At 36.5% G+C, this 27,065-nt stretch overlaps 2 protein-coding genes across 4 annotated transcripts in view; one reads left to right on the top strand and one right to left on the bottom strand.

Moving 5' to 3' along the window:
- Positions 1 to 6,046: 6,046 nt before the first annotated feature.
- Positions 6,047 to 14,379, bottom strand: LOC126969928 (zinc finger protein 382-like). Its single transcript, XM_050815563.1, has 5 exons — positions 14,241 to 14,379; positions 10,413 to 11,060; positions 8,997 to 9,150; positions 7,500 to 7,631; positions 6,047 to 6,317 (listed from the first exon to the last, which is right to left on the bottom strand). The coding sequence occupies exons 1-5, from the start codon at positions 14,299 to 14,301 to the stop codon at positions 6,137 to 6,139; spliced, it is 1,176 nt and encodes a 391-aa protein (XP_050671520.1). The 5' UTR covers positions 14,302 to 14,379; the 3' UTR covers positions 6,047 to 6,136.
- A 135-nt stretch (positions 14,380 to 14,514) lies between these two features.
- Positions 14,515 to 27,065, top strand: part of LOC126969873 (NACHT and WD repeat domain-containing protein 2) — an 82,879-nt gene continuing 70,328 nt past the window's right edge. For 2 of the 3 annotated variants that reach the window (XM_050815457.1, XM_050815456.1), the window contains exon 1: positions 14,528 to 14,988. In XM_050815457.1, coding sequence (XP_050671414.1) covers positions 14,921 to 14,988 — 68 coding nt within the window. In that variant the 5' untranslated portion in view covers positions 14,528 to 14,920. Of the gene's footprint in view, positions 14,989 to 27,065 lie in introns of all 3 variants that reach the window. The other variant, XM_050815458.1, reaches the window with a different exon arrangement.

The following is a 27,065-nucleotide window of genomic DNA, read 5'->3' as shown; positions in this document are numbered from 1 at the left end:
TAGAGGTTTACCTCGTCCCACTAACAGAGGTAATTCAGTGCCAAAGTGTTGGGACCTCAGCATGAGTTCCAGTTATGGAGGTTTCTCACTTATCCAGGTCCCACTTAACCAAGTTTCACTGTATATTATGTACGTACTAAGCGCAGTCACTTACGGCACAGACATGCGTCTGTCTTGCCGGCACAGATAAATGCGCGATGCGTGCATGTTTTTAATTCTTAACTTTGTTGCAATTACAGATCATTTTATTGAATTAGTGCGTTGTGAACCTTATTTGTATGATTCTAATCATAGTATTTTCTTAGATTACCGCGAGTGTTACACATTTAAATAAAGCACTTTGAAAGGATTAAAACGCGTGTAATTGTAACTGTGTTTTTACATTAGGTTTCTACGTAAAAGTTACATTTTTATTTTAGCTAACCCGACGTTTCCAGAACTCGTTTACAGGGGGACTGCAGATGAATGAATGAATAATAGTTTTAATCCTTTAAAAGTGTTTTATTTAAATGATTCTTGCCATCGATACTATTAAAACAATATATTTAAAGAGGTTATAATGGGTAATTAATTATTGCCGAGTAATAAACGTTTTTCATATTATGTATGTTAAATAAAAAACCTACAAGCGACTTCTTGCAACCGCCTTACAAAGAAACCACCCCTAGTGTATTTAAGTAATTTTTATCTACACCCATGCTTTAAATCCTCTATTAAAGATTCTAAAACAGTTAGCTTATTGCTAACATTAAAACACCCTATGTTCTAATAACCATTACATCATCCAAACGAGTGTTGTAATAAAATTCAGTACAACATTATATCATCCGTTTTCATAATAAAACTCATTTGGATGATATTAGGTTGCTAGTAGGACTGGCGGTTAATGTTAGCAGTAAGTTATAGTGTTTCAGAATATTTTGTAGAGGACTCATATTATGGGTGTAGATAAAGTCCTGTATGCAACTGTTGATAATTAGGTATTAAAACACTCATGTGATACTATTATCATATCTCAGCATACGGTTAGTCTTATCTATATCTAGGAAGCCTACCACTGGTAAAATAATATTATAGTTGAGAAATATAATTTCAACTTACTGTACTTTTTCTATTATAATTTGTAACTTATTATTTATTGTTCACTAATGTATATATTTTATGTAATTTTAAAATATATTTAGGTATATAATTATAATAATTGAAAAATTTTGATCTGTGTAATATTCTGCCGAGTTTTTGAATATCTGTACAAAGCTTGGATAACTTAACTAGTTGAAATTGAAGACTTTTAGAAACAAATAAATTATCTCATTTTCAATATCGTAATGTTAACTTATTTAACGCCTTTATAAATAAAAATGAATAATAGTTCTTATTAATACATCTCATTGAATTAAATATCTATTAATTAATTTTTGTTCTCACTGACAATGTCATAAATGATATGGCTGCAGACTGGACATGAGAATTTTTAGACAGAGACATGGTTTATAAAAACAATGATTTTCATAATACTTACTTGTACAAATTTAATATTTTACTAAACACAAGCTAATATTATAAGTATATTCATATGATTTAAATAAATAATGTTTATTGTTCCAGAAATGAGTCTATCAATATGTTTGATGATATGTTTCAACCCCGTTATTTTCTGTTGCGTGTTTCAGTCAATTTTCACTTATTTTTTGTTTTTATGAACTATGGCGTCACGTGACCGCATTGGTTGTGACTTTTCAAAAATATTACTTTGTTTTACTGTACGGTATTATTTTTTTTTTTTTCGAATAAGAATATTATAAAATATATGCATATACAGCATATAGATTCAACAAACGATTAATAATTATTGACATATTATGTGAGAGAAAACTACTTAACTATTTGGTGGCTATATAAAACTGTATATACGTGAATACGACGCCGCTTATCAATACTTGTCATAGAGATTGACCAAAAGCAAAATACTACAAACTTCACTAACTCACACATCTGTAAACCTTTGTTTACCCAAACATTACTTTAAATGTAGGTATGCATAACCTGTCTTTTTGAAATATTTTAATTGCCTGTCGGAGGAGCCATAGTAATTATTATTTTATACAAAATAATTGAATTATCTATTAAATTTTACTAAATATGTGATGATTGATTATTTATTAAATTTTACTAAAAGATGTGTGATTCTCAGACGTACAAATGTTTAAAAGCCTTGTATTTTTAAGTATTTGTGTAGGTTTTGTAAATCCCTCTCGCTAAATTTATAATGATAATCTTTCCTAGCAGATATAAAATAACATATTTCGTGGTCATTACATCCCACGTAGCTTTGAATAAGTCCCTTAATTCTTTTTTTGTTTTATTCATACAAAAATATTTTTATAAGATTATTGTGATTTTCGGAGACTAGTCATAAAATACCGTTTTATCTTTATACGTTTAAGTCAAACTTTATATGTTCCAGAATATTACTTATGGCTTTTTAGTTAGGAGTTATGTTTGTTTATATTTTGTTTTATGTAACGCTTATCAATTAGGTAGGTATATGTTTATTAATATCTACTTATTTTTCTGATTATTACATATTCTAATTATAACTAACAATAATATTATTTAATGTAGATTATAATATTAAAGAGCAAGTGCATTTTATGTGATGGATATACTGTAAAATCTACATTTCGAAATAAGTATTTTCCAAATGCTTAAAGGTGTTTCACTCTTGTAATCGTGTAAATTGAAAAATGTTTTAAATATTCTTGTTCGATTTGTTAAAGTTGGAGCTGATGGTCTAAGGCCCGGTATTCACCAAAGCGGAGAGGAGAGGAGATGTATTTTAATAACCAATCAGATTTTGTTATTTCCACATCTCCTCTCCGCTGAGCTTCGGTGGAAATGGATCTAGCGGAGAGAAGATGTCTCATTTGTCTATAGAATTTTGTGCCGCGTCGAACGATCAAGCGGCGCGGCGGAGCGGAGATGCGTGAAATCACACCCGAAAGAATTGTTATAAGCACAGCTCACATCTTCTCTTCGCTTTGGTGGAAATAACCTGACAGCTTCACGGCTTATCTCCTATCCGCTTTGGTGGATACCGGGCCTAAATCTGGCATTTCACGATCGCGCCACAAGCCAAATGTAGGAGCCCCGCGACTGAATCAAACCGTGAATGAAAAATGTAGAGTTTAGCGCGGCTTGGTGGATATCCATACAGATGCATAGCTATTGCGGGTCCACGTAACGAATACCGCGAACAAAGCTATGGAGAGAGGCACCTTTTGTGTATTATCGATCGTACCCAACTTTGAACCTTTTGGAATATTTTAAATGTTTAAACTAACGAATTAAGAAATATTTATGATTTGTTAAATCTTGTTATTTCTCGTTCATCGGCCCATAAAAGAAAAAAAAGCTTTGTCCCTGATTTGTTAAAAAGGGCTTACGCAAAACTTAGTTTTCTATTTACTTTGAATTTGACGATTTCTATACTACGAAAATAATTTAATATTATTCAATTACGTACTTACTCTTTTTAGTTCAAAATAAATTAATCACTACTGCTGTAATTTTATTTTATATAATATTGTGTATATAAATTATGTACTTATACCAACTTTATCAAAAAAATATCATTTCCTTGTGTAAAGTGTCCGTTAAACTAATTTATAAACATTTTGTTAATAAATTATGAAATATTCTATGATGCTGTTTTATTTTGGGTGTATAAAAATAATGGAAGGAAATGAACTTCCTTTATTCAATTTCGTAGAGAGGTCGCTTCATTCTGCGTCTTATACTGCATTTTTCACGGGGAGTGCTCCAAAGAGCTGGTTGTCCTGATTCCTGCCGCCGTATTCCACCTTCGCAAGACACACCCCACCATCTGGATGGAACCCCAACATAATTCCACATAGGTACAACCAAACTGTGGAATGAGCTTCCTAGTGCGGTATGTCCGGGTCGATACGACATGGGAACCTTGGAAAAGCGCATTTACCTTCTTTAAGGCCGGCAACGTTCCTGTGATTGCTCTGGTGTTGCAAGAGAATGTGTGCGGCGGTGATCACTTAACACCATGCTACGCTCGTTTGTCCTCCTTTCCATAAAAAAAATCTCACAGTAAAATACCATATGACAACACTTACGAAGTGACTGAAATATATACAAGCCCTGCTGTCTCAACTTCAGACAGTAATCTAATTTTTTTTTTGAGCATAAAAAGCCGAGCTATGTCTTCCTGATAAGGTAGTAATAAAAAGATTCTCATTGAACCCATTGTCTTATTTCTTAATTATATTATGTTAATTTTCATTTCCAAATTTCCAATGACCTGTTTGACACTTTGTAATGAAAATTTAATACATTTTGTCTGTTAAGTTTAAAAAGTATGTGTTAATCATTCATCTGCAAATAATATAGTCTCACACAAGTTATTAATATGGAAAGGCAGATCATTTATATAAATCAGAAAAAGCACTGGACCTTATACGAACCCTGTGGCACGCCCATAATAAAATGCGCACCTAGTCTTGCTTTATTTATAACCACTGTTTGTCACTCCAATTATTTTTATTGAGACGCCGTAATGTTGCAATTTGGCCAGTAAGGTTTTATGTTCTTCACAATCGAATGCCTTTGACAAGTCACAGAAGACACGATCATATTGTTTGTTTTCCAAAGCATCAAATACTCATCACCTGCATCTGTCGTATTTATAACCTTAGTAAAACTTAATTTTGTCTGTAATTAAACAGTTTATTCAACGTAAAATGAGAAAGCAATGACTGTACATATTTTTCTCAAATATTTTACTTTAATCCTTATCATTATTGATTGGAATATTGTATATGTTAAGTTTTTTTTATAAAAACTTATGACCTTCCTAAGACGTCGAACATACCTACTCGGTTCATAACTTTCTGTATTCTCATTAACAATGCCACAATTTATGTTTATATTATATGTTTATGGTTTTTCAAAGTATATTCCTTTACTATGTACACACTTGCATTCTCTGGGACCATTGTATAAAGCAGTTGTTCCAGTCTTCCTATGAAACGTCTTGAGTGGCGCCCTCACTTCGCATTCACCGCTTGTTCAAGATTTGTAAATCGTATACCTCTCTGCTTATTCAATCTTCAATCTTATAAAATAATCACTAGATGCGAGGCCCGAGTGTATGGTGGATGAATGAGAGAACATTGTCCGCAAAAACTTTCAACCGCCAACAACTGCAAATTACTAACTTCAGTTCAGCGACTTCTCAGACCTTCGATTTGACATTAAATCGTTGGTAACCGATTGTAAAAAGATAGCAGAATACCACAGACACAACGATTGAAGTCCGTCTAGCTGACGTGAATACGCTTTAGCGATTTTTGGATAGGATCGTTTCTCGAACGTTCGATTTAAATCACGTGAATACGAATCGTAGGTGAACGACAAATGTCGCTGCGATATCGCTCATGTAAAATTACGTGAATCGAGCCGCTGGGCAAGGACCCATCCACATACTACTCGGTCCTTTCTGATGCAGTCCTTTGGTTTTACTGTAAGCGTAGTGTTACTGTAGTGTATCTAATGTCCCGGTTTGCCGAAAAAAGAAGCAGCCAATGCTTTGACTTGACTGACGTTGGCAAATCTTCAAAAGTAAATACCGAGGTTATGACTTCGATAATAATATGACATTGCTGATGTGACAAGACCCGTATGGCCCAGTAGATGGTAACTCCGACTAATAAGCTATGGGTCCCGGTAGGTAGTAAGTTACCTTGAACCCTCTAGTTCAATTCAATATCTGATCTGCGATGTTACTATCTACTAGTTAGTACTACTACTAGTCGACCTATCCCAGCACTTCTATTCGCAATCAAATCACATTCACAATAACTTTGTGCAATCAATCTATTTTCATCCCATCTATCTACATGACCAACCCACTTGTCTCCAATTTGAGTACAGTTAGGAGGACACTTTTTCAAAATAAAATTAACATAAAAATATTTTATTTATTATTTACATTTCATTATAACAGATAAAGCAACATATAAATCCGACAGTTCCATTTCATCAAGTTCATTTCCATTTAAATAAAAAACTTATATTTAGAAATAGCTGTTTTTTACAGACAAATTTACGTAACAACTAAGCTTAATTTCACGTTTCTTTTGATGGATAAATCAATCGGCTCTTCGCTATATTCGACGGACTTCATATCACACTTAGAAACAGGATTCTTGCTGCAAATCATTCCGTACAACGGAACGGGCGCGTTCGCTAACTGACAGCTCGTGTGCGCTTGGCGGGTGTTCATTCTGTAGAAAATTATAAAAATATGTTATTTAATAATTATAAAGTTTATATGGATAAAATGTATGCATGATACATAGTACTATCGATCTGTAGCACGCCTTATCTCGTTCTGTGATTCGTATATAATATTACCACTGTTTTGTATGGGCAAATTATGCCGCTAAACACATGATAGGCCATGATGGTTCCAAGTCTCGAAAACGCAACAGCTAAATGATTCCTTTTTTATGCTTACAAATACTATAAATGTGAAATTTTTTATGTTTGTTACAAGCGACGTTGATTAAAATAATGGATATTTATTAAGGAAGAGGAGGACTAACGAGAGTACGGGACACCCGATGTTAAGTGATTACCGCCGCCCACATTCTCCTGCAACACCGGTTGTGGTGCCGTTGTGATGTTACATCGTGTGTTCTCAACGATAAGCGGTACTGTACCCTCACCAGAACACGCATTCTCGGAGATGGATTTTCCGACTTTGGCAGAGTCGATACCCTCCTGGGGCAAATAGTCTTCCAGGATTGCAGTCAAATTGTGGTGAAGGGTTGGGAGCCAATTCTCGTCACTAACCGGTGTGCAACATAGCGGTGCTAGGCCACGCTTTCCACACCCGTGGTTGTCTGTACGATTGCGGTAGCAATCCGGTCGTGCCCGGCCCGTTTGTGACGTATCATAATTACATTTGAAGACTTTGACAGTTGTTTCTTCGACTCGTTTAAGGGAGTGTAAATGATAGTTTTTTATACTTCTGCCATTTATAATACAAACTTTCTCAATTGAGGTTGAGTGGAGTTAAGGAACATTTTAGTAAACGTATTCTACGTTGCCGAATACGGTTTTACCTGATTCCTGCTGCCAAATTCCACCTTCGCACGACACGCCTCTAATTCCCACCATCAGGATGTGTGGCGGTCCTCCACAGTGCGGTTTTCAAGGAGCTTTCTTCCATGTACTACAAAGCTGTGGATTGAGCTTCCTTGTGCGGTGTTTCCGGGACGATACGAAATGGATACCTTCGTCCTTCAAAAAAAGCGCATACACCTTCCTTAAAGGTCGGCATCGCTCCCGTGATACCTCTGATGTTGCAAGAGGATGTGGGCGGCGGTGACCACTTAACACCGGGTGACCGTTAGGATCGTGTGTCCTCCTTTTCCAAAAAAATAGTCCATGAAAGTCCTCACTTGTACTTCTTGCAGGCTTCCGCTTTGTGCCTCTCCAGGTATCTGTTCTGGCTGAACGCCTTCCCACACTGCGGACATCGCCACTCCCACGTGTGATGCCCACGTGTACGCTGATGCGCTCGCAGATTCGAACTAAGATGAAACATCCGCCTGGTTATTTTGGTGGTTAGCGGGAATTATAGCATTACTTGCGGCGGCGTCGTGTGCCGGGTCGTCTCCTTCCCTCAAATATGTGCGAAGGGAACGATGGCTGGTTCATGCGTCAACACGTGAACGTCTGCTGCTTGTTAATAAATCATTGTATTTGTTGGATGCAATTACTAATTGTGACAGTAATTACGACCATCATGTTCACGAAGCATTCTTACACAAACAATGAGTTCAAGCTCTAAAGATTGATGCATCCAATATACGATAATTTATATTAATTATACAGTTAAGTATTTATTACTTCTTACGAAATAATTTATATAATTTAACCACGACTACTATTAATATTGGATGCAGCACCTGACAAACTAATTTGTTATGTATATTACAGCCATTGCAAGATACTCTATTTGATTGAAAAGAGTGGCCGTTGAGTTTCTTATATATTATGTTTACGAACTTTTACGAACATATGGTAAATTCAGTAATCTAAAAGACATAGTTGTTGTAGTGACGATTTAGAAGCTCTTACTTTATTCCTAATTGAATAAAATTCGTGGAGTTTCATAAAATGAAATGCGCGTAATAAATGAAAAGCAAAGTGTGATCAATTGAGTCATTTTTAACCTCGTACCTGGAATATTCACGAGGTGAGGACAGACGTGTTATTCTCACTTCGAAGAAATTACGTACATTTCAAATAATATTTATTCTCCTCCCAGAATCAAAGTGACGATACGCTGAGTTATACTTTATAGGAAGTCTATTGACTTGTTTTAATGATTCATGGATTTTATACTAAATTAACTTAATTCATACTAACAGTAAAGATTTAAGCATTTTTTTATTATGAACAAAACAACGTCTGTCGGGGCAGCTAGTATAATATAAAATATTTAATTTTAATGTGAATAAGTAACAATACGAGTAAGAAGTTCACCTGCCCAGCATATTACAATACAGTGCCACACAGTGAACTCAAAATTCTGTGCGGTACCATAACTGCGCATGTTAAGATTGATACATTAGACATAATATTTAATTAGCCAATCTAATATATAATTATATTATTTTCGGGCTGATTTCATTAGCAAGTCGTGCATCTCAATATAATTTCCGTATGTTGCAGAATAATGCGGTAATAATCGTTGGAGTAAAATTAGCTATGCGTGCTAGATTTTTCACAGCCCTGGTGACATGCAGTTTGCATCTTTAGGGCTGCTTCGGAATGTATCCAATGTCTTTCAGACAATTTACTCAACTGACCTTGGATGGCATTTTTCTGTTTGATGTTATTTTTTAGACGAAGAAATAATTTTTAAACTTTGATTTTGTTACAATATTCACCGATCAGCGAAGGTCCGGCCGCAGTGCGCATGCGGACAAGGAAAGGGTCGCTCGCCAGTGTGCAGTCGAAGGTGGCCCTTCAGAACCCAGGGCCGGTCGAAACTCTTCCCGCAGAACGAACACATGTGGTTGGCTCGCGGACGACGCTCGCACTCTGAGACCAAGTTATACTTGAAAATAGCTTCTTCTTCAACCGATTTAAGAAAGGTTGTTTCTCAATGCCAATGTTTTTTTTATATTTGCTGACGTTGGCTCGTAAGTCTATTTTTATAAAATTGGGGGTATAACGAGCGTACCTACGTTTCACTTAGCGGATGTTGTCGCGCACACTATCTTGAATCATCAGAAGAGTGGTAGGAGCCTTAAGGTCACTTTTTTGTAGATACCCATGTCGTATTATCCTGGAAACATCCCGCACCAAAGCTCATAAGTAGGTGCATCCTTAGTTGTGGTATCTCCTCCTATATTTAATATGGATTTTTTTAAATATTAACCATAAGCATTAAGTATAATATAATAAGAGGTATGTTCTAGATGCAACGAATTATCGACCATCAAATCATCTCCCTACATGTATAGCATACTCCTTACATACCTTAAAATAGCAACACATATTTTGACCCCTGGTATGTCCATAGGCAGCTGTAGCGTTCTATTAGCTGAGATACTTAGTTCTCTCCCGTTCACCTCTCATACATAAGTAGGGAGGGCAAAACAGCAGGGATGTATTCGTTGGTAGGAGTTAACCATTGGTCATGTTTTCTTGCAAGTACACGGGATCTTCTTTTATAATAAACATAATTGCAAGAAAACAGCCCGCGTCATAGTAGCTTGGTGATTCTTTCGGTGTGGAGCCGACTGATGGCAATATAAGCCGATAAGGCAGGGCAAACGGGGTGTGGTAAAAGAGATAACGCGATCTCGCCCCTTCTTGTCTCTAGCCCTGGACTCGAAACTGAAAAGTGACTAGAAACTCATTTCTGAATTTCATTTAATGGGGGACGCACGACGCAATCTTATACCACCAAAGGGGTATTATCTTCGAACATTGTAGAAAATTACAAACTGTAGGCCGTGTAACACGTCCATTCAATTGTTTTATCAATGGAACTGACTAGCTGTACATAACAATCTATGTCTGCGTCACAATAGCGTTGCCAGCACTTGCACTGAACCTTTGTAGTAAGTGTGAAGAATGCGGTTTTACAACATGCGTCACAACTCAGATCATATTGCCACAGTTATAAAACTGAGCAGTACATTTGCTCTTTTCGCCAAGAGCATATTCACGCTGCAAAGGCCGGCAACAATATCTTGATCACTGGTATTGCGGATATGGATAAGTGAATACCAAAATAGAACTTGAATAACACTTAGGTATCTACTATAATGTTATAAACTTTGCAAAAAGCTTACCATCTTTAATAGGGTCCATATCTTTTTGTTTATCGTCGTTTAAGGTTTCGACATCAAAAGTCTCTTTGCAGTATAATAATTCCTGATTTAATTTATCTTCGCTGTTATTTTGAACAAGACTTTTCAATTTCTCAGCAATTTTATCGATTTCAAAGCCTTTGAAGGAACATTTCAATGCTTTCAGGGGCTCTCTACTTTTTATTTCTTCTATGATTGGCGCTAAAGGCTCACTACTGGCTACTTTCTTAAATTCTATTTTTTGTTCGACGACGTCTGGTTTCGAATGTGCAGTTTTTGATGAGTTAGCTTTTTTTCTACGTCTACGAGTTTTTTCAGCAAATACTTTGCGCTGAGTTTTAGACTCAGTTGATCTAAGGTTGTACGTTGATTTGTCTGTTACCTCGCGTTTTTGGTTCACCAATTTTTTGGACGATTCTGATATTGTTACCGCTTTCTCACTTTCTGAGGCATAATCGTATGTCTCGTTTTCTACAAAATTTGGGAGAAATTGGCTTTTCTTTAGGAGTTGCAGGTAAAATCGCGTAGATATCGGAACTTTATCGTGATAAATAGTTTCGTTTGCTTTTAAAATTATCTTTTGCTTTTTCAGAGACATTTTAGGTCCTCGAGCAGTAGATCTTATTTCATCTAAAAGCAATTTCATCATTTTGGGAGTTGTGTTAAAAATCCAAATTGAGTATAATTAATTATTAATTTGAAAAAAATATAGAGTAGAGAATAGTATCGATGGAACTCTAAATTTAGTGAACCAGTAGGGTATGGTACTAAAAATGAATTGAAACCTCATGGTAGTAAAAATGAATTTGAAAAAAGTATTGGTTGATTGCGATCTCACAAGATATAACATTATGAACTTTATACGTTTATAAAAGACTTTTTTTAAAATTGTTTATGAGATACAAGTTGCTGACAGCCAGAGGAACGGATGGTTGGCGAGCGGAGTCTATAGTAAGAGGGTTCCCGTTGATTACCATAATAATCTTTTGCTATCCACTTTTTAGGGTATCATCATACCATCAATAGGGTACCAACCCTAGAAGGAAAATGGGCTGGTGGTATTGTAGTTAATATAAAATATAGTACTAATCTAACCGCCGTAGAAAGATACAACAAATTACTAAGTTACAATAAATGACTGACAATAGATTCTGAACTAAGTATGTACTAACAACACATAACTAACACACTGCGACTTTCCTTACCTTCATCTCAGGATTGGGACTGCCGCTTTGCCTCAATTTTGCCGGCTATAGAGCAGAAAGAGTAAAATGCAAAATGCCGCTAAAAATCTGGGCTTTGATTGCCAAGGCTAGTCGGTATTTTAAATCAGAACAGTTTCTAAACATATATCAAGGTCGATTTTGTGTGGAGTGTTTTCGAGGTCTAAGTCAATGATCAGATAAATGGATGACAAGCAAAAGGACGTGGAAGAAATGAACCAGCATTTATTGCGTTAAGCTGTTATGTATTCTGTGAATAAATATTATTTAATGTAAAGAAAACAAATTTAAATACGCTGAGCCGTTGACTCTTACCACGGAGCTCAAGTTTCGATCTCGCCCACTACGTACCAACGCTGGCCGTTGACTCTTACCACGGAGCCCCAGTTTCGATCTCGGCCACTACGTACCAACGCTGAGCCGTTGAATCTTACCACGGAGCCCAAGTTTCGATCTCGGCCACTACGTACCAACGCTGAGCCGTTGACTCTTACCACGGAGCCCAAGTTTCGATCTCGGCCACTACGTACCAATGTCCATGGGTGAGGTTCTGTATACAGGGTCAACCTACTTCAGACACCAGCTGTTTAAAATGTAACACTAATGTACTGTTTTTGCTGTAAGATTTTTGGTGAGGAGAAAATAAATAGATATATTATTAATGTATATTCGGTTTTCAAATTCATGTACATGAATTTTAAGTGAGAGGCTCCTTTGCACAGGATACCGGCTAGATTATGGGTACCACAACAGCGCCTATTTCTACCGTGAAGCAGTAATGTGTAAACATTACTGTACTGTGTTTCGGAATGAAGGGCGCCGTAGTTAGTGAAATTATTTTGCTTTACGTTGATGAAATTACTGGGAAAATGAGACAAAACATCTTATGTCTCAAGGTATCGAGCGCAATTGTAGTGCCGTTTAGAATTTTTGCGTTTCTTAAGAATCCTGAGCGGCAATGCATTGTAATGGAAATGGCGTATCAATTACCATCAGCTGAACGTCCTGCTCGTCGCGTCCTTTATTTTCATAAAAATGTATATTCATGTACGTCTATTGGACGCTTTATAAGGTCGGCAATACTCTTGTGATTCCTCTGGTGTTACTTGAAGAGAGGATGGGCTGCGGTGATCATCTACCTGTGGTGACCTGTATTTATATTCGTATGTTGTCCTCATCCATAAAAAAATAGTAAAGGCATTGAAGCCATCTTTGGGATGGATCTGCCAAATATTAGCTCGCAACACTAGAATCCTTAGATCGCCGATAAGAAAGGATGATAAATAACAAAGTAAGTAAGTAAATTTTCTAATGTGCAAGTATGGGGATTGAACACGCTATGAACTTTAGTGCAGATCCCGTAGATGGCGCCACAACTGGTGAGTCAAACAAACATACGAGTATAATAATAAGATTTATGAATTATCCCGTATCCGTCATTCGAACGTTTGCGGTTTAAGCGTTGGGGGCATAATGTCCAAGGACCTTGATACAAATTCAAATAGTTCTAAATGTTGGTGTCTACTTAATTTGTTGGTATATCTAATCTGAGATGTGAAGGAAATCATAAAAAAAAACCAATGAATATATTAACGCATTATATAGTATCGCAGATTTCTTTAGATGAACTAGAGATGAATATTTTTGTATATCATTGTTTTTACTTATCACTAAGCAATTCGCATTGCATGCGCTTTACTTCCGAGTTACTTCACAGCAACAGAAATCAATATTTAAAGAATGCTCACAGGTGTAGCCTAATACTAGATAGCCTACTATACCTATAACTGGCTAATGTATAAAAATATGTAAAGAAGTCTTCAAATCAGACTACTAGAACCTAGATATAAACGCGTTCAAACAGAGAACTCTTCATCTATAAAATAACGGACGTGACACGTATAAATAAGTATTCTAGTACCTATGTGTGTGGAGAGTATGATGAAAATCAGCCTCAAAATAAGTAATTCAAGAGTATTCATTATTCGAGTCAATTCTTTTGCACTTGATTAGGTATGTGTTTACTGCTTAGAAAGATACACAGCAATGTGACGTCATATAATTAGCAGTAGGAATGCTTGAACAGAATAATCAAACTCTTTATTTCAATAGTATATACCTACACGTAACACGATATTTTAGGTACACAAATTTATAATAATATGGGCTCACTAGTAGGTATATTTTTGGTGATGGTGTTTTTTTATTATACTTCTCTTTAGGTAAACTTTATATTATGATTGGTACCAAAATAGATGTGATTCGACCCTAAGCATATTTATTATCCTGTAGGTAGGTACCTACATATAAAGCAGACTGTTCAGGAAGTACCGATAATATATTATAATAAGTATCAATATTTCGTCCTTCTTATCTGTCGTCAAATCTTCCTTAATACTACTACATACAATAATATACCAAATACTGAAAATAGCAATTACATACATAATACTATACAGTAATATGAGATAGGTCTATACTTTACAATCTAATTTGCCCCCTATATGCGTTCTATTACTTAGTTTTGTATCTAAGAAATAATAAAATAAAGTATACTATTTATACTGATCTTATTCACGAAAATCACCTGTTTCATGAATGAAAAATCCCATTAGCGGTCGTACAGTATTAATAAAACATTTAGGCATTGTGTTTTTTCAACCTGTTTTACTTAAAATCTACAGTTTAAATTGAAAATAACTTGAAAATGTAACACATAATATTTCACTGTAAAGCACTTGTTGAAATTCGACAGATAGAAACAAGAGAAGTGTTTATTTTTAAATTTTAAATTGGAACGGTTACGGCCGGTCACTATTGACTGCCAGTGTCATCTGTGATGTCGCCTATTTTTAACGTTTGTCAAAATAGATAGTAAAATATTGTAATGCAGTAACTATTAATAATATAGAAAAACAAAAATTATTAAATGTTATAAAATATATATTTTATTAATTTATAATATATAAAATTGATAGCCACAGCAAGACCTCCTTTTTGAAACGTGAAATGGAAAATATGGAATTGGCGCGCAAGCGAGCTGCAAAATGGGCGGGGGGTGAATGACAAGAGGGCGCAAATCGATTTTATTCGCTGATGAGGCGTCGGTACGGATGCGCGTGTGTATATAAGTTTAATTTTGCCGCTAAACATCGCGTCGGGCGATGGTCAACAATATTTCAAGTTACATTTGCGTATTTTTGAGTGTATCTGAATTGTGTTTAATATCTATGGTGATGTTGAAGTGAGGAGCCAATCGGCGACGCCATGGGCAATTCTTGCAGCTCCGGCCAAGCTCATAAGGATAAAGACAATGTGTCTCAACAATCTGAAGAGTATGTATTCTATTGTTAAATATATTTTTTAACTCGCCATGAAGGTTACAACTGACTACAACTTACAAGTATAACGAGCCTGTTGAATGCACAAAATATCACGTAGAGTTTTATGGTAAATATTTTAAATCTCACGGCAAGATCAATACCTAACATCTCAGTGTTATAACAGAATACATAACTTAATGCTTATATTAAACAGTAAATATATTATGGCGGAAAATAAATGTAATATTTAAGTGTCGACGTTTAAATGCTTAGATAGCAATGTTATTAAGTTTGACCTTCAATAGAGTGAATACATTATACGCAACCAACATGAATAACTTTATCAAAAGAAATTGCATTATCTACAATAGAGTATAATTATCTGTAATCAATGGAAACGCTTGTATGAAAGAGTTCAGTGGACAAATTTCCATACTTTGCTAAATAAAATACGTCAAATGTGGATTTCCACCATTTAAGCCACTCTCCGTTGCCGTTTGCCCCCTGTATTATAATAACCGGAGTTAGACTCGGTGGTTCCGTACCATCGTACAACTAGCTTTTTAAGTAGGTACTTAAGTTCGAGATTTTTTTTTTATTTTTTAATACAAACTACGTACAATACAAAAAAAAACAACTACTTTAATACAACCCGCCGACACACAGACAGCTAGTCTAAGTAATAGGTTCCGGTTATCCTCGGGTATGGTACCCTAAAAGTCTCTTATATAATAATAAGAGATACCAATGCCAAGAGATAGAGAGTATCAATAGGTACTCTTTTAAAAGAAACACTAGCGAACATTTCTCAATACAATCGAACTCCAATGTTTTCTACTTAATTTTTAACCCAGACCAATAATATTTAGAAATAAGATAATTTATACGTCTAGATAGAGAAGAGACTCTATATCTATATCTCTCTAACGCTGTTAGACAACCGATGAAAACAGGCCAGGAATATTTGTATAGTGTGCGCGACAAGATCTCACATCACACTTGCGATTTGTATAACAACTTCTGTTAGTGTGCGTGAATTGCTCAAAATAGAGGTTAGTTCTAAACTTAATTTTTTTTTCGACGTTCTCACAGCTGTCATAGTCATCTAGGCCTATAAATGATCTAAGATTAATATCATCATTATCTGTGTCTCTCTATTTGTATTGTTTTATTTTTTTTAATGTTAGATTGCTTACTTTAAAGAGCAATGACGTTCTAGAACGTCATTGTTAAGGAGTGTTTAAAACGGCTTATTCAAAGAGGTCGCATACAGAGTTCCAGTCTATAAAACCACAGTATTTCTTACTCAGTCAAATTCAGTTTCCAAATTCCGTTACGACCAGTTAAGATTATTTTTAAATAGTCGGGGACGAAACCTAGTTTTTTATTCAGGTTTAATAGTCGAAGCTAAGGCTGTCCTTATCGAAGTGATTTCGCCTCAAATCACACCCGCGTTAGCGCCACAGAAATATTTATTAAGAATTGTTAAATCTGAAAAGAGCCTAAGCTACTGTTACCTCTTAAGTAGAACGAATAAATGATATAAGATAACTTCAATAATATACTATTTAACATCTTATCGTTTTAATATCTAGTTTAGTTATCAGCCCTCGAGTTGGTTGATAATCATCCAACATCAATTACTTGTTTTGTCAAAGTACTTCAAAGTTGAAATACAAAATTTCAAAAGGCATTGATCGGCCGCCATCAATTGAACCCCACACCCGAAGTCATTTCGTGATGCGCTAAGTAAGCGCCCTTTACGACTACGTCTCTAGCTGTATGTGTTCTTCCACGCCACGGAGTTCTTAAGAATACCGACTTCTTTTTTTACCAAGTTAAAGAATACTTTAAAAAGTTTCGTTATCTTTTTTCGGTTATATTGCGAAAACTACTGAACCAATCGGAATAATACTTATACTTATATAGCGTGTTTCGGAGTAGGTTTTAGTATGTGATATGTTGATGATTACTTATGTGGCACCTTTTTTTCACTTAGAAATCTCTACTAATATTGTAAATATGAATGTAAGTTTGTTACGCTTTCACGCCTAAAGCACCAAACCGATTTTGATAAAAATTAGTCCAAAGATAGACTAGAGCTTGAAAAAGAATATAGGCTCCCTTTTATTGCAAAAAAAAAAAATGAAATTCGTCATTATCGAAGATAAAACCATGAAACATTGTATTTAGCACTTGATACGAAATGATTTATAAACATTTGTTCGAGCAATTTTGAAACTTTGAACTACATGGGGATGAAATAGGAGATTAAAGTTCACAGGGAAATACTATTAAAGAGACTTCACAATGAGAAAGAATATCCGCTGTATTATAGAAGAGCGCTGTCAGAAAGAGCAGTTTGTATGTGTATTATTTGAAATGTATCCTAAAAGATAAAAAAAATTGCCCAAAGTAACTATTCAACGCGGACGAAGTCGCGGGTTAAAGCTAGTAAGTAATAACCCTTAGAGCTTTAGCTCTATTACTTACTAAACTTACTTTAGTAAGTTTATTTCAATTACTAAGTTAAAAGTGACTTAGACTGACACTGACGTCAGTCTAAGTCACTTTTACCAGTGGGAGGCTCCTTTGCACAGGAAGCCAGCTAGATTATGGTTACCACAACGGCGCCTATTTCTGCCGTGAAACAGTAATGTGTAAACATTACTGTGTTTCGGTCTGAAGGTAGGGTTGCCAACTATACTTTTTTCAACAGTATTACACTGTTTTTCACTAAATTATACTTTTTACTGTTGAACAAAAATAAAGTATACAAAATACTGTTTTCAGCATGCAAACACATTATGTGTTATACTTACTCGCTCACACTTTGTTTTATTTAGTCAGAGGACGCTCACTGCTGCACAGCGTGAGCGTAACCACAAACAAATCACACCGAGTTTCTGAACGAATCTGTCAATGTCAAATATTCAAGACTGTCAGTGACTTCATACTGAAGGGCGCCGTAGCTAGTGAAATTACTGGGCAAATGAGACTTAACATATTATGTCTCAAGGTGACGAGTGCAATTGTATAAATGGGCAGGTCGTATCGGCAGGACGTTCAGCTGATGGTAAATCAGCCGAACGTCCTGTGCGTCTCGTCTCTTATTTTAAAAAAAAAGTCAGGGATAACCAAATTCCATACTAATTAACATGAAGTAAGAAATGATTACACTAATTTGACTTAGGGCGCCTTTTCACAAGGTCGCAAGCGGTGCGACTGTAGCAGCGCGACAATCGCGCGGCTCTTTTTTTGTATAGCGAACAGCAGCGCGGCAGTCGCGTGCAATCAGTCTCATTCGAGTCAATGTTGCAAGCGCACGTTTTGCATAATGGCAATAGACACAGAACAATTTATCATCGAAATTCAATTGCGTCCTACTTTATGGGATACATGAAGAAGTGCGCCACCCCAATCTAAACAAGTCGCGCGGCTGCAGTTGTAATGAAAAGGCATCAGCTACTGTCGCGCGGCTACAGCGCGGCAGCCGCGCGACTGTGAAAAGGCGTTCTAATTCGTTACTCTCGGAGTAAACCCGAAGGCTTGCTAGTTTAGCGAATTATCTACTAACGATGAAATATCGTTTTATTTATGTCGTAACTTCACCGATTTATCATTTTAATGATAATATCCGTTTTCCTATTAAAGAAATACAAAATACAATGTAATTATGGAATGGTTTTATTTGGTAATAGATTAAAGTTAAGCGATAATAATAATAATTTTAGTGTTGCTGATCATAGAATTTATGGCCATCAGTGATGACCGTAATGATGTAATTATAAACTTTTATATAATCGACTTTTCCCCTCGATAACTCAGAAACAGGAAGCCCTGCGATGGTCTCGGATTTACCATATTAAAAAATCAGATGTCGAGTCGAATGGTATATTTACGACGACCTGTATAGCCGAGTGGTTAGCGATCCTACCTACTAAGCTAGAGGTCCCGGGTTCGAATCCCGGTAGGTGCAAGCATTTATATGATGAATATGGATGTTTGTTTGCGAGTCATGGATTTATGTATGTTTATATGAATTTATGTATGTTTAAGTAAGTATTAAATATATCGTTGTCTTGTTACCCATAACACAGGCTATATATGCTTAATTAGGGGCAAGATAATTTGTGTAAAAAGTGTGTCAATATTATATTATATTTAAAAAATTGGTAGATAGTTGGTTTTGCTTCTAACCGGGCGATAAATGTCACTATAGGATAACGTAGTCTGTACCTATTTAAACACAACACTTACTTATACTTCATAGACAAACTGGTAGTAGCTAGTCCTAATCTAAATTCGGGCTTTATGCTGGACCAGTGGGAGGCTCCTTTGCCCAGCATGCCGGCTAGATTATGGGTACCTCATCCGCGCCTATTTCTGCCGTGAAGCAGTAATAAGTAAACATTATTGTGTTTCGGTAAGAAGGGCGCCTAGCTAAGTCAAATTACTCAGACTGAACATCTTATGTCTAGGAGACGAGCGCAATTGTAGTGCTGCTCAGAATTTTTGGGTTTTTCAAGAGCCCTCAGCGGCGCTGCATTGTAATGGGCCGGGCGTATCAATAACAATCAGCTGAACGTGCTGCTCATCACGTCCCTGTCATAAAAAAAGGCCTAGAAGATTTTTAGTAACAAAACAGTCGCGGTACGGAACTCTGAAGTGAAAAGACGCTTAAATACCAGTGGAACAAAGAGCACATCAAATGAACAGAACTCAGTGACTGACAGCGTATTATGAAACGTCTTCTATTATCAACGCAAATTGTTTTACAATGTGCCTCGGTCTTACGTCATCATGGATTTACCGGAATCGGATGTTTTGTTCAGTACTTCTTTAGAACATCGTTTCCTACTTTATGAATATAAACATTTCAATCACAAATTAAACGTTAAACGATCAAGTATCTTATATCTTTAAACGAGCAATTCTTGAATATATATCTTAATATATATAAATTACTAATTATATAGAGAATTTATTGACGCACGGTTTGACAGTTCCGCTGTAAAACAATTTCACTATAACAACAGGGACCATATTTTACGAAATAACTCTTGATGTTATGAAATATTATTGACAATTCATAAAAAACAGTAGTATATTTATTATGTACAGAACAAAGTATGTCGAGTCAGCTAGTATATATATATTATAATCGGAATCTCGGAAACGGTTCCATCGATTTTCATAAAATTTAGTATACACGGGATTTCGGGGCGATAAAACGATCTAGCTAGGTTTCATTTAAAAAAAATGTTTTGTCCGTGTTTTAATGAGAAACAGCTACAATAGCATTAGAATACATAGGTAAATTTCGCCACTACATACAAGACTGTCATAGCTCAGATGGGACATTGGGTGATTCGGAAAGCAGAAGACCCCGGTTCGAACCCAGATTCAAGTTTTTTACATTTTTTAAAATCTGAGCAAGGCTCAGTCGTTCGAATATTTAAATTAATGAGCGAACAGGAATACCGTTAGTTACTGTGGTACGCTGGGGTCAACTGGTGGTAAGTGATCTGTCTTTCAACATCATAATATGAATTACAATATGATTGTTGACCGGCCATTTACCCTTGTATCGACTTCAACGCATTACAAAGTCGAACATAAGTACATTTCATTACAAAAGTACTTAATAACAACTCTTAACGCGTAAATAAAACACTTCTTAAAGGATTAAAACGCGTGTAATTGTAACTCTGTTTTTACATTAATTTTTCGTAAAAGTTAAATTTTCCTTATTATTTTATCGTTAATAAGACGTTTCAAAATCCAGATCTCGTTTTCAGGAGGACTGCGAGGGGGACAACGAGATAAAGAGAGAAAAGTTAAAAGAAAGTTACAATTATACGCGTTGTAATACTTCAAAAATTTACATGTGTAACAATCGCGTTAATAAAATGCCCCAAACTAGGCATAGCCTGTAGTATGGTCACAAGACAACGATATATTCAATACAATATACTTACAATACCCCGCGACTTCGTTCGCATACGTTAGGGATCCCTATTTTTTTGAAAATAGCCTATAACACCCGGGGATAATGTAGCTTCCCAACAGTGAAAGAATTTTTCAAATCGGTTCAGGAGCTGCGGAGCCTATTCAATGCAAACAAACAAACAATCAAATCTTACCTCTTTATAATATCAGTATAGATAAATACATAATATTAACATCCATGGCTCGGAAACAAACATCCATATTCATCACATAAATGTTTTCACCTACCGGGATTCGAACCCGGGACATCTAGCTCAGTAGGCAGGGTCGCTAACCACTAGGCTATATGGGTCGCCTTTAGATCCAAAAATTTCATCAACTGTCACGTGAAGCGTGATAAATGAAGTATACTTTTATTCATCAAGAAGGAAACAAGATTCTAAAGAGGTGATAAGAAAAACATCCGATTCCATATTGACGTCAAGGAAGACTTTTCCACAGTCACAAAATATAAAGTACTATCTTCACCCGCGACTTTGTCCGCGTTTAACATTTTTTTATCTTTTAATAAAACACATACAAACTCCTCTCAACTGCTGGCAGCGCTCTTCTATGATACAGCCCATATTCCTTGTCATTGGAGACAGTCTCTTTAATAGTAATTCCCTGTGAACATTAATCTCCTGTTTCATCCCCATGTAGGATACAAAGTTTCATGGTTTATCTTCGATACTGACGAATTTCCATACAAATTGTCAACGCCTATTTCAACCCCTACATTTTTTTTTTTTGCAATAAAAAGTAGCCTTTGTCCTTTTCCAAGCTCTAGTACTCTGTACTAATTTTTATTAAATATCGGTTCGGTGGTTTAGGCGTGAAAGCGATACAAACAAACTTACATTAACATTTATAGAATTAGTAGGGATATTTATATATATACTAGCTGACCCGACAGACGTTGTTCTGTATATAATAAATAAAATAATGTTTTTATATGAATTTGTCAATAATATATCATAACATCAAAAATTACTTCGTAAAATATGCACCCTGTTGTTATAATGAAATTGTTTCACAGCAGAACTGTCAAACCGTGCGTCAATAAATTCTCTCATAGAAATTATGTATGGACATATCAAAGGAAAAACAAATTTGTTGTCTTTATTTAATTTAGCAGCATTTTCCTATTTATTCACCTTTTAAACCTTCTCTGGACTCAACTAATTCAAGACCTTCATTTGCCAAATCGGTCCAGCCGTTCTCGAGTTTTGGCGAGACTAACGAACAGCAATTCATTTTTTTATATATATAGATAGTATATTTGTAATAAATACTACCTAATGGCGACACAAGTACATTGTTGTACTGCTTAATACCTACAACACTGTCTCGACGTCTGGCCGTTAAGAATAAGCAATGGTTATCACAAATTCAAATTCTAATATTTTTATTCAAAATAGGACATAAAATTTACTTATTGAAAGTCAAAAACTACCAAAGGTATGCCTCAGACCTGAAAAGAACAGGCGCAACAAACTCAGCGGGTTTTCTATTTTTTATATAAAAATATGGTTACAATGTAAAATCGTACAATTAAATTTATTATTTAATAGCCTGAGGGCGGTCGCTCTTTTTTTTTAATGAAAATAAGGGACAAGACGAGCAGGACATTCAGCTGATGGTAATTGAAACGCCCTGCCCATTACAATGCAGTGCCGCTCAGGGTTCTTGAAACACCCAAAAATTCTGTACGGAATTACAACTGCGCCTGTCACCTTGAGACAAGATATTAAGTCTCATTTGCCCAGTAATTTCACTAGCTACGGCGCCCTTCAGACCGAAACACAGTAATGCTTACACATTACTGCTTCACGGCAGAAATAGGCGCCGTTGTGGTACCCATAATCTAGCCGGCATCCTGTGCAAAGGAGCCTCCCACTATTCCCAATCAGTGGTATCATTAAGAAAGTCATTTATGGCAAGTAACTTTTAACCACACAAATGCTTAGCCGAGTAGTAGGCATTATAAGTTTATGTCTGTTCCTGGTGTTAACATTATGGTTATGACAGTTTATAGCAAATTCAATTATGTGCCTGCTTATTTAGTAATACATGTCTTTCCCAAGTTTAATCTTTATCAGCAACAGAATCCATTGGTACAATAATACAGGTTGTAATCATTTTGAAAAATCATTCAGGTCGATTTTCGTCAAAAGTTCAAGAAATTTTAAAAAACTAAACATGTAGTTATTGGTTTCTCATAAATCGAGGGTATAACTCCTTTCACGACTTTTCTCTAAGTATCAAAGTTTCCGACTTGGCCATCACCGCCCTTCTCAAAAAACCATCCTGTAGAACTGAAACTGTACAAAACTTGGTGCAATACATTTTAACGTTGCCACACGTCAACTAGCACACCAGTGGGAGGCTCCTTTGCACAGGATGCCGGCTAGATTATGGGTACCACAACGGCGCCTAATTCTGCCGTGAAGCAGTAATGTGTAAACATTACTGTGTTTCGGTCTGAAGGGCGCCGAAGCTAATGAAATTACTGGGCAAATGAGAGTTAACATCTTATGTCTCAAGGTGACGAGCGCAATTGTAGTGCCGCTCAGAATTTTTGGGTTTTTCAAGAATCCTGAGCGGCACTGCAATGTACTGGGTGCCCACCCAGTATCAATTACAATCAGCTGAGCGTCCTGCTCGTCTCGTCCCTAATTATCATAAAAAAAAACAATTTAAATGACAGGTTGTATAACTGAAGACATTAATGGACTTTGAACAATTAACGCGTCTCAAGTGTGCAGCATTATAATTGTATGTACTTATATCAATCTGAAATCATTGATTATAATAAGATCGGTTACCTAGTCTTGTTATTCATTATAGTCTAGTAATTCATTATAACAATTAATTGCTTGGCATATTTCCTTTTGGCGTCTTCAATAACAGATAAATAAATGGTTTTGGTTTACAATAACGAGCGGGTATTGCAGCGAGAATTTGATGAAGTCATTTGTCTTCATTATTTTCATCATTCCGTGTGTGGGTTTGTGTGTTCTAATTTTGTCGTGACTTTTCTTAGGGCAGGTTGTGACAGTCTGTCATTAAATCTGTTGTCATTTGTATATTAATAAAACTATTATTTTTTGCAAAAAAAAACTCGCTACTTTCAACAAAACTTTCTACCAACTAAAGATTCTAACGGCAAATTTTTGTCATAATATTATCATTTCTTAAAATTTAAGTATTTTTAAAGTTCCCCTTATAGGATCAGGTCGACAGTCTCTTAAAGGTGTGAAAAAATTAAACATCTAAGTTAACGTAACAAAAAGGTACGATCGGCAGATATATTTCTCTTCGACACTCTCAAGGGAATCAAAATTTATAGGGTATTTGACCGAGAACTATAAAATTTTGCAAGTTATTCCGTCAAATACTACAAGTATAGAAAAAAGTCGGAAAAATATATACATTTTTAATTATTCATAAATAACACGGTCTTTATGCAAGAAACGGCGGTCCTTGAGTTAAGCGAACCGAAGATATTTTATATCTTATGAAAGGGCTTCATTGCCACAAGCTTAAACAGATTTTAATTATTTTTATGATTTAGTTTTCTCTTTATGACGAAGAATTAAAAAAAATAGCCAATATCGAATCAAAACGCGCTCAATTGACCTTGGTTTGACCACTCCTGCCTCTCGCCGAAAGCAGGAGTGCTATCAGGCTGGGGTCAAAGCAATGGTATCTGATGATGAGAATACCACCGAACTTAACAAAACACTGAAATCACTCCTTCAGGTCCCTCAATACAGTTATTGCTAGGCGAAGTCGAAGCACATTGGCAGAATTGGCGAGAGACTTGCACGCCTTCCCTCGGGAACTCGTGCGATCTGGTTACGCCAAGGCTGTCGAAGGAAATTTCTGTCAGCCTTTGGCGTTGCGTAGAGACGTCGCTTCATTGTGTGTCTTCTACCGCATTTATCACGGGGAGTGTTCCGAAGAGCTGTTCAACCTGATTCCTGCCGCCGAATTCCACCTTCGCACGACACGCCACAAATTAGGATATCATCCCCACCATCTGGATGTGTGGCGGTCCTCCAGAGTGCGGATTTCAAGGAGCTTTCTTCCACGTACTACAAAGCTGTGGAATGAGCTTCCTTGTGCGGTGTTTCCGGGACGATACGACATGGGTACCTTCAAAAAAAGCGCGTACACCTTCCTTAAAGGCCGGCAACGCTCTTGTGATTCCTCTGGTGTTGAAAGAGTATGTGGGCGGCGGTGATCACTTAACACCAGGTGACCCGTACGCTCGTTTGTCCTCCTATTGCATAAAAAAAAAGCCTACCGTTCTGCCACTGCACAGGGACAATGTCGCTGACGCTGGCCCATGTCGTGAAAGGCTCCCTTTTTCGCGTCCAACTGGACTCTGGATGTCGAAGGTGGATCACCACCGCATGTTCCGCGGTACCACTCATACATGCCGGAGGTAAAATGGTAAAACGGCATGGCGCCGTGCTTAAGGCGCTTTCTGTCTTAGACGTTCATACATCGAGCGGGCGCGATGAAATTCACCGATAGTGCTGCGGACATGTGCTCCAATTGGCGCCATTCCTTACTCGTCTTTTCCGGTTCTCCTACTCAACAGGCGTTGTACCAAAATTATGAAGAAGACATCAATGCACCATAACCCTAAGAAACTTTAACGCGTGGTTCTGTCCAACTACCGCCCCATTGCCATTACCTTCAAAGTTATAGAGTAGAGTATCTATCGCCGCTCTCTAGGATACCTAGAGGAGCACCAGTTGATCAGCCACTGCCACAACAGTTTCCGCCAGGGTCGCACAGCTGGTGATCTTCTTGCATATATAACCCTTAAATGGGTGAGAGCGGTTCAGTCGTAGATAGAGGCGTTAGCGGTGAGTTTGCACAATTTTTTGGTCAGCTAACCTTCAATCGAGTGTGGCACAGAGTGCTTATAGCATAGACTAAGTATAGTAACTAGACTAATTGATGGCTTCCGTCTCACTCACAAGAGAAAAAGAAAAACTTATGCGAGTCTTATGTAAAGAAATGAGATAGAGTGATTAGATTTTTTGTTTCGCCATGCGTGCCGGTTTTTTAAAGGTCAGTACACCCGGTGTGCTAAACAAACTTGACAGCGCTGCAAAGATATTTTGTTTACTTTTATTTGCGTCTATAAAAATAAGCTATTATTGTTGTGAAAATATGGTGTGATGTTGTGTGTTACGATGTAAAAGTGCTAGTGAAAGAACACTTGTGTTATATTATGTTCCTATATACGACATCTTGGCATGAGTAAAGTGTGTTCAAGGTGGGTCCCGAGAATGCTCACGCCGCTGCAAAAACGTGAGCGCGTCAACTGTTCCCGCGAGTATTTGGACCGCTGTGGAGAAGTTAGGGAAGAAATTATGGCCCGAATTGTAACCGGTGATGAAACTTGGGTTCACCACTATGAGCCTGAGTCAAAGCAGGAGTCGATGCAGTGGCACAAAAAAGGCACACCACCCCCAAAAAAATTTAAAGTGTCGCAATCGGCCGGAAAGATCATGGCGACTATTTTTTGGGATACTGAAGGTATTCTTTTGATCGATTATAAAGAACGTGGTGTTTCTATAACGGGAGAGTACTACGCTTCCCTATTGGACCGATTAAAAGAAGCTGTCTCATGTTGGCCACGCCAAACTGATGTCTATTTACTTTACTTAGTACGTATTTGACCTAGAACTATTCTAGTCTATGGCTTATAGCGAAAGTGCAATCCTATCGACTTTCCGAGAGTTTATGAAAATATATAGTAGCTGGGACTAGTCCCAGGCTGTCCGATCATTTAGATATTAAGTAGTGGAGTAATAGGATTTACGACACAGCCATTTTTTTATAAAACAATTTATTTATAGATAATGCCTGAACAGTGGCTGGGACTTTATTATAGAAGTGTATACATTTACCCTTAATACAATTCCTAGGCGAGGGAGTCTACGCAACGTATCATTTAATATTTGATCTACTTGGTCTCGTACTTATATTTGTCCAGCTCAGTTCACTCATTGAATACGTATAATATATTGCTATTTCATAATATTTAAATATATATCTATTTTCATCAAGCA

This window comes from Leptidea sinapis, chromosome 19 (genome assembly GCF_905404315.1).
Source record: "Leptidea sinapis chromosome 19, ilLepSina1.1, whole genome shotgun sequence".
Classification (NCBI taxonomy): Eukaryota; Metazoa; Arthropoda; class Insecta; order Lepidoptera; family Pieridae; genus Leptidea; species Leptidea sinapis.
The sequence above is the reverse complement of the archived record's forward strand: the minus strand, read 5'-3'. Positions and strand labels throughout refer to the sequence as shown.

Coding starts and splice junctions, on each gene's coding strand:
- LOC126969928 (XM_050815563.1), bottom strand. CDS start 14,301: ATGCCTAAATGTTTTATTAATACTGTACGACCGCTAATGGGATTTTTC. Junction 11,061..14,240: donor ATTTTTCATTCATGAAACAG/GTGATTTTCGTG, acceptor AATTGCTTTTAG/ATGAAATAAGATCTACTGCT. Junction 6,318..7,499: donor GAAGCCTGCAAGAAGTACAA/GTGAGGACTTTC, acceptor AATTTTCTACAG/AATGAACACCCGCCAAGCGC.